Genomic DNA, 8,876 nt, shown 5'->3' with positions numbered 1-8,876 from the left:
CTGAGAGCAGGAGGGAACCAGCTCAGCTTTTCCCAAAATCCCCACTTGTGGCTTCTCCAGGCCACGCTTGGAACAACAGACAAAGTGGGAAATGTCACACTTGCCTGAATTTTCCCCAGCTCTTCTGCTGAAGGGGCTATGCTCCCCTTGTCCCGTGCTCAGAGGCCGTACCATCCTGCTTTTGGAGGGGCCAGGCTGCCCATGGGCCTTGACTCACAGAAAAGGGCAGAAGCAAAAGGCTGCCGCGAGCCTTGCCACGTCCTTGGGCAGTGCCACCCACGCTTCGCTCCTGGCACAGGAACAGGGGAGCACATCGGCACCTGCCTCGGCCCCAGGGGTATTTAGCATGCACAAAAAGCTGAAGGATCGTAGGAAAAAGGGCCATAAGTCCCAGCAGAAATGGGGCAAAAAGGGGTGATGCCAGCATGGGATCACCGGCGCTCCAGGGGAAAGGGCTCAGCTCCAGCCACAGGGTCAAACCTCAAGCTCCCAGCATTTAAAACCTATTTTTAGGCTCCCCCATAGAGGCTCAGACCCACGGCAGGCGCTGTCGCGGCAGGGGGAGGCAGGCAGCCCACATCCGCCCCTTCTCCACCCACCCACCTCCCCATCGGGGGTGGGGAGCACGGGAAGAAGATGCGATTTTCTGAGTGCCGAAGCCTTTGCCTCGCCTCTAATCGAGGGAGCATGGGCCCCAGGCTACCCAAGCAGCCTTGTCCTGACCGTCACGTAACAGCACTAAGAAAAGCAAGGCACTTCCCTCCAGCCTAATCGGAGTGGGCAGAAGAGGCAGACGCATACACAGATCAGAATTTATTTCCAAATACCTCATTTATATCATTTTCACATGAAATATTTCTTTCAGAATATAGCCTACACTTAGAAGAGAATTTTATAAGGCACATCAGATTATAGACTACATAGAGACATTTCCCCCTCACTTGCGCTCATAAAATACTGGTGATTTTAAAAGTAATATTCTAAAACCTAGACCCTGTATAGCCCCATGTAGAGCAGTATTCATAAAGTTATTAGACCTCAGTTTACCTACACCTAGTAAAGGGCTATAAGAAGTTGTATGTACATCACATTTTCAGAAACAGTCACAGCTGGCTACATTTAAAAGTAATGGTACTCCAGACTATGAAACAGGCTGCTTATAAAATATAACCTACTGCTTCCAGTACGGCATGATACAAAGCATTATGATCTTGCAGAACAAATTCTGTTATTTTTGCAAGTGGGAGCTGCTCAAATTCAAGCCTTTCCCCTTCCAAAATCCACATTTTAGATCAACTGAGACCATTTTACAGAGAAGCAAAGCACCTAAGAGAAATTTGGCTTAATGGTTTTCCCCAAGATGACAATATGACTGTGTATCTGAAATCCTGTCAAACATTAGAGTACAAAATATAAAGGCTCAGATGGTAACTTCATGACTAGTAAACATTAAACTATTATGAACCAGATGCAACCAAGTTAAAGGCATCCAGCTTCTGTGCTATGGAATCTGCTTTTCCAGGCTGTTCCAGTGCAGAAGCCAACACATTTTTATTGAATCAGGCCCTATGTAAAGATTTCCATTCCATTTCAAAGTTTTCAGCACTGGAATGTTATGCATTCTGCACTCATTTTGCAGTAGTGGAGGAAAAAATATTGCTTATGGAGCTTGCCAATATATCCCAGAATCCATTTACAGTGTCCTTTTCCTTAATGGGCCAGGAGGTAAACTGCGGTTAGCTTTATCAATTCAAATGGCTTCCACAGTTCCTCTTTATATCAGGCATTGATTCATTTATGATGAAAAAAGGTTCAGTTTTTCTGTCACTGCAGTTTAGTTTAAGACTATGAAAAAGGTCACTTGAAGGCTATAGCCATTGGGGGGGGGGGGGGAGAGAGGAAAGCCAGAATATAATTTGATCTTGAAATATCTAGGAAAAAAGTAGTCAGGGCCATGAAAAGACAGACAACACAAACTAAGTGTTTTCTGCAGAATAAGTTAAAATACTGATACTTGCAGAGAGTCACGTTACCCCAAAGGTCTCCTGAGCCCAAGGGGGCTGGAATTAGGCTTAGTTTAGCAGGAATCAGATTTAGTCACAGAGCAGGTCACACGCAACTTTGCATCATGTTAATCACTCAGCAACCTTTTAGGCACATTTCACTTTAATTTGTTGGACTGATCGGGGAAGGAATTATCAGTTAAATTTCCAGGGTGGCCTCAGCCAACTCCCAGAGTATGATCTTGGACAAGATTCAACGACAAGCAACTGTTGCCTTTAGAAGGGAAACATTAACTTGGTTGAAAACAGCATCATGAAGAGGACACAACAATCTCAGTTTCTAGAGTCCAGTTATAATCTTTATCTGCCTGATTTGTTATTTTGTTTAGCAGCCTAAAAAGGTGAGGAGGGGTGTTCTGAAATTCCTGGCTGCAGACTTAAAAAACGGATGCAGTTTACATGGTGCTGCACGGATATTCGTTACAACTCTGAAAAGAAAATTTAAAAACTCAACACAACAACATTTACATTCCTTTCAGCTGAAATAGATGAACTGTCGTCATGTCTGTATAGCTACAAAGGAACTCACCACTATCCAAAGCAATGAGTTAAAGCTTAGTAACGTTCCTTGGGCTTCCATACAACTGCCTGGGAAGGATGGGGGACAGAGGGTAAAAATGATTTTCAAGTCAGGAGGTGACAAATGAGATGTCAATTCCTTAATGTATTAGGTTCCCTAACGGCATATTGGAGGTATACGCATGACCTTTCCAACTATGGCATTTGCGCATAGATTACACCTCTTGCACACCCTTTTTAAAGTGATCCCTAAGAATGTTGCTTTGGGAAGACATGGAGAAGAGAGCAGGAGTGGGTTTTTAAAGCTAAAAATGTCAGTTAGGAGGCACAGTGTTATTTTTCCCTTTAATCATCCATGTACAGAGCTCTACGTTTCCAGTCACTCACATGTTTCTCCTGCATAGCCCTCGCAGCAAAGGCCTCTGAGTTGTTCCTCCCCATCACATTTGCATTATGGCACAAGAAGTCAAATCCGTTGTACAAATCCTTCTAACCTCACAGACACATGGCACATTTCTTCCTTAATGAAAGATTTTAGTCATGAAACTTGATGCCAGACCTGATTTATAGTAATTATTTAACTAAGAATCCTTCTGCCACCCACAAAAGGGCAACTGAGATATCCAGTAGCAACATATACATACGGATCTACACTATACGCTCGGGACAACACAGATTTCAGCTAATATAGCCTCTATTTGATTTCCTCAGAGCAGCACTTGGGTCCTTGCAACTCCTATACAAAACAGCAGTATTTTTTCCACCAGGATTTGGAGAGGTTTTTCATCTTGTCTGGAGTCCTACACTTTGATTTCTTTGGTTGCTGCTGGGTATCCGAATACTGAATACCAGCCACAATGGCCGCATCAAAGACCTCCTTGAGGTTTTTCTGAGTCAAAGCAGAGCACTCGATGTAGGACGCAGCTTTTATTTCCTCGGCACAGAGCTTTGCAGCCTCCTCCGAGACTGGCTTTTCTTTGCACTTGTCCAGCTCGATGAGAACTTTGACATCCTCTCGGAGGTCCGACTGCGTCCCAACCAGGATGATAGGCGCTTTGGGGCAGTGGCATCGGATTTCAGGAACCCACTTTTCACTCACGTTCTGGAAGGAGGAAGGGCTCACGACGCTGAAGCACAGCAAGAAGATGTCTGTGTTGGTGTAGCACAGAGGCCGAAGCTTGTCAAATTCATCCTGCGGAGTACGAAACTGTGTTAGCACCCAATAAAAACAGCACGACAACACCAGAGGATTCCCTGGCGCATTCCCTGCTCTAGCCTCCTGCAGGCTTTTGGAGAAGTTAAGGATCACGTTCTGCTGCTGTCTTTAGAGATGCCTAGACGTTAACCCTGAGACCACAGAACAAGGGGTGTTAGTAGCAGAAGTCAGCCATAACAAGTTTGGTATTTTATCCTGCACCACTGCTAGCCAAGAGGCACTCTGCCGCTATGGGGCACACAGAACGAAGGTGGTAGCCTCCTGACATAGCTGAGATTTTCTGACAAAGGCTCCAGCTTGTTTCAAGTGTTCAAATATTTCTTTCAATATTTATACATAGGCCCTCTGCCCTATTTCAGCAAAAGAGCAAAGCCAAGGAAGGCAGGTTAAGGCATACTAGTGACGAAGCTAAAATAGAGGTAGAGGAGGGAACGGCCACTTTATAGAGATCTACCTTTAGCAGGGGTGATGTCACCAAGCAGCTCTGATTCAAAGCACACACGTACCTCAAAGCCGCTCGCGCCGACATTCCTACCCTGAGATATGGGCAAGAGCAGAGCAGACAAGCGGCAGCAAGCCTACGTTGGCTGGAATCGTTTTAAGCTGGTGACTACTTAACAACATCCTACAGGATATGGGAATAATTTCCCTGCTATTGTGCCCAGGGATTTGAATCTGATGGCAGGAACAGCGAATCACAATGTGCAGGCTTAACATGCCAATGGCACCGACTAAGGGCTTTACCTTTCCCTCCCATCCATGCCGCATCAAACAAACTGCAAACAGCTCTCCCAGTGCTACTTTTTTTTCCCCTCCTTTTTAGAAGAAACTCCAAAAAACCAAGGCCCCTTTTTCAGCTTCAGGAGTTAGCCACGAGAAAGCCAAACACCTAATGGCAACAAATGACTTTGCCACAGAGGCACGCTGGCCCTTGCAGCAGCTCCCACAAGGGCGAGCGAAGAATGCAGCAGCAAGCAAGGGTTAACTCCCCACAGCCCACTTTCATGCTGACAGCAGGATAAAAGCACAGTAACACTAGCAGCCTGAGCAGGTAGGATCTGCCTCAACTGCGGTGACATTTTAATTAAAATGCACCGTGTTCTCAAAAGCTCTTAATTTAAAGAAGTGCAAAGAGCAAACACAGTTGAAAACATCTCTCTGGTGCTGGTATTTTACTGCTCAGTTGCAAGTTACATGTAATTTTCAAGACTTGAGATTTTGTTTTAAAGCCTCTGAAGGCCTATGACATGCAGTTTAAAGCCCACTGGAAGCCTCAAAAGTCTTGTTGCACTTGAATGAATTTCTTTCAGCAGTAACTTCGAGAGAGACAACGTTTTATAAAACAAGAGTCAAGAAAGCAAGCTTCATTAACTCTCTTGATTCTCAGATTAAGCCTCACAGGAAAGCAGGCTCTCACCCTTTGGCTTGAGAGAAACCCTATATTTACCGAGAACTGCAGCTCCGTACAGAATGATGGGACCATTTAGAGAAAGGCACCTTGCCATGTAATTGCCTGTTCTTGCAGTGTGAGAAACCTTAAAGAGCTAGATTTAATGGCTTTGAAAACCAAATCCAGCTCTTGAGGATTTCTACCGGGACGAAATAGGACCCTTTATATTCTAAGTACACTCCTATAGTTTCAATATAAATACAGGAACTGCAAGGACTCTACCTCTCTTTGAGCTCGTGACACTGAAATACCTACAATGTCACTCTGCTGGGAGTATTTTTTAGCTACAGACTGCAGCAGCACTATTTTACCAAAGTATCCAGCTAGGTATCTTTTATTCAGGATGACTTTTGTCATTTTAGATAGACCCTGTACTTTTAGGGAAGTGACTATACCCATTCCAGCTGCACTTGGACAGATAAAACAAACATCTTAGTCATTAGCTGCAGCAAAGGCAAGAGGTGACTGGACCTGCCGATTCCTCCTGCAGCCCATGGTTGCCATTTCATGGGCTGTCACCATGCCACGATGGCAATTTCACCTGCCACACTCTGCGTATGAGCACATCTCAGCCAAGGCTGACAGTGCAATTGCACCAACCCGCCCCTTTGGCCAGGCGCTAAATCATGGGACAGATCTGCTGTTTCATCTCACGTTATCTTCCACAGGAGACTGTTGGAAGTGTCTTAATTTAGGTTTGTAGAGCACAAGAAAAAGTCCTACAGTGTTGTCTAAGACTGTGAGGCCCTTCAAATTCCTGCCCTAAGTAGGGCGCCCAGTTACAACTTACCTAAATAGGTTTGTATGTTAAGGCCACTGAGATTTTCCAGTGAGGTATTGGTGAAGGTGTAGACCCAGATCCACACAGCTATTTAAAAACCTAACTCCCACTGGGATATAGGTACTGCAATACTTTCAGCCATCCAGCCTCAATCCCTTTTGAACAGTGCTGCATACTGGTGGTACAAGCCAGGCACTTACAGAAAATACAAGGCAGTAAGAAGTGGGTTTACTTTACATACTGAACAAACTACGAGTTGAGAAACATTAGCCACCCTCAGATCTCCAGGAGTTAGATCAGCGCAAACCCTGGCTTTGGCATGGCAGCACTTTTAATGGAGTCGGAATGGCAAACATGAAGTCTCCATGAATAACACCCAGCAGGGTTTTTTTCTCCTGTAAGCTTCTGCCCCTTCAAAAACATAGTCTCTACCTCAGCATACCTACAGCTCTGAATGCGTCGCATATGTGTATGCCCCAAATATCACAGTTCTTAAACTTGCAGTTATTTAACAAAAAAAAAGACAGTGACAATGAGTCTAGCAGAAAACCAGGTGGCCCTGAATCCCCAGTAATTCAGCCTTTCTATGCAGAGTAGCAGTTTGAGCCAGCAGAGCAACAGCCTGTACTCAGCCCACATACCAGAGGTACAGTACGGCCCCCCGCCCTTCAACAGACACCGGCCGCAGCGGAGCAGTGGGGTGAAAACGATAGCAGTTGAATAAGATGATCAAACACTGGGAATCCTTTCAAATCCATGAAGTCATTAGCAGGACTACTTTGCAGGACAACTTCTCCCCTCCCGCTGTCTCTGAAATTAAGTAAGTGGCTTCACTGACCTGACCAGCTGTGTCGCAGAGCTGCAGTCTCACTGGCTTGCCATCGACAGACACGACAGCTTTGGGGAGAAAGGAGGAGGGAGGGGAAAAAGCGTGGTGAGTCCGACTTTATACATTTTCCATTAAAAGAAAAAAGAAAAAAAAAAACAAAAGGAAAAAGGAACACAGGTTTGCTGTCCCTCAGCACTGACGGTCTTCAGTTAGTTTACATTTAACAACTTACAGAGCCGGCGCTGAGTCTATCACTAACATTTGGGCACACACAAGCCCTTCAGGGCTTTCCAATTCATTTCACTGCAAGTGACGAGGTAGCAAGTCCCCGAACTAAACCTCAGCTGGCAGAGGGAGAGAGCCAGCCAAACGCTTTGGCTTCTTTTTCTGCTACAGAGGATTTAGCTTATTATCCTCTTTACATTTTCAAGAAGTCTGGAACAAAAAAAAAAAAAAAAAAAAAAAGCCCCCCACCGATCCAAAGCAAAATCCCCCAACTAAAGCCTCACCCACGGCAATTGCATTTCGCTGGTGAGACAATGCAAGTGCTTATGATTCCCCTTCGGGAGCTTCCCATCTTGCGGGGAGCTGGAAGTTCTGTCCGGAGCTCACAGCTAAAAACGGGCCCCGGACGTGCGAGCGAGCGCGCGCAGCCACCGGCTGCCCGCGGGTCTCCGCCACACGGGGAGACCCTCCGTGCTGCCCGCCGCTACGCAACGCCGAGCCGCCCTCGCCTCCGGGGCACGTCCCGGCGGTGACACCGCGGGGGGACAAAGCGGACGCGGCCCGACGCCCGCGCAGCCCCGCGGCGGCAGCGCCTCGCCCGGCCCCGGGGGTCCCGCCGGCGCCCCGGGGCGTCCCGCCCGGCCCCGCCGCGCCCCGGGACCGCGCCGCCGGCTCTTACCGGAGAAGTTGTCGAAGGCGGTGGGGATGTACTCGGTGGGGTACCCGTTGGTGGTGTAGCTCACCACCAGGCTGGTCTTGCCCACGGCGCCGTCCCCCACCAGCACGCACTTGATGCTGCGCCGCGGCTCGGCGCCGGCCGCCGCCCCGGCCCCGCCGGCCGCCGCCGCCCCGGCGCCGACTCCCGCCGCCCGGCAGCGGCCGCCCAGCGCCGCCCCCAGCGCCGCCGCCGCCCGGCCGCTGCGCACCCGGCGTGGGGGCACTGGCGGCACCTCGCAGCCGCCCGGCACCGGCTTGCTGATGTAGCCCGCCTCGCCCTCCTGCTGCGGCGGCATCCGCCCGGCGCCGGGCAGCCCCGCGGGGCGGCCGGCCGGGGGGCGGCGGGGCGGCTCCCGCCGGGGCGCGGCGGCGGCGGGCGGGCGGTGCGGGGCCGCGGCGGGGCGGCAGGCGCGGCGCGACCGCCGCGAAGCCAGCCCCGGCGCCGCTGCCCGCTGCCCGCGAGGAGGCGGCGGCGGGAGCCCGGAGCGCTGCGCTCGCCTCGCTCCGCGCTACCGAGTCGCGGCCGCCGGCCCCGCGCCGCCGCGTGACATAATGGTGCGCGGGGAGGAGCTGCGCGCGGCGGTGGCGCGGCCCGGCAGGCGGCGCCCCAGCGCCCCGCGCCGCCCCGACGTGCGGGCGGCCGCGCTCGGCCCTCATTGGCCCGCCCGCCCGGCCCCGCGCCGCCCCGCCGCGCCGCGCCGCCCCCATTGGCTGCCGCGGCGGGGCGGGGGCGCGCCGGCCGCCCCGTCGGGGGCGCGCGCCGGGGGCGCCGCGTCCTGCCCGCGCTCCCGGGCTGGTTCAGGAGCGTCAGCCGGGCGTGGCGCACCGCGGGGGGGTTGCCTTCGCGCACCTGAAGGCGCCGTGAAATCGACGTGGGCTGCGGTGCTCCGCCACCCGCTGCCCTCCGACCTGGGCAAGGCTGCGGGCCTCACCCCTGCCAGATACAATGAAGCCGACACGACTTACCGCAGCGAGAGCGCCCCGAAGTTTTTATCTGCCGCACGCGCGTTTCCCATGGAAGCAGCGTGTGCTCGGTACGGTTCCACCTGCAGAGTTGGGCAGGGATAAATGGGGCC

General features: G+C 50.9%; 1 protein-coding gene across 1 annotated transcript; it reads right to left on the bottom strand.

The window, feature by feature from the left end:
* Positions 1–798: 798 nt before the first annotated feature.
* RHOU (ras homolog family member U) lies at positions 799–8,116 on the bottom strand. Its single transcript, XM_064509260.1, has 3 exons — positions 7,763–8,116; positions 6,868–6,926; positions 799–3,774 (listed from the first exon to the last, which is right to left on the bottom strand). The coding sequence occupies exons 1-3, from the start codon at positions 8,094–8,096 to the stop codon at positions 3,319–3,321; spliced, it is 849 nt and encodes a 282-aa protein (XP_064365330.1). The 5' UTR covers positions 8,097–8,116; the 3' UTR covers positions 799–3,318.
* Positions 8,117–8,876: the final 760 nt, after the last annotated feature.

This window comes from Dromaius novaehollandiae, chromosome 3, assembly GCF_036370855.1.
Source record: "Dromaius novaehollandiae isolate bDroNov1 chromosome 3, bDroNov1.hap1, whole genome shotgun sequence".
NCBI lineage: Eukaryota > Metazoa > Chordata > Aves > Casuariiformes > Dromaiidae > Dromaius > Dromaius novaehollandiae.
This window is presented reverse-complemented; position numbering and strand designations above follow the sequence as displayed.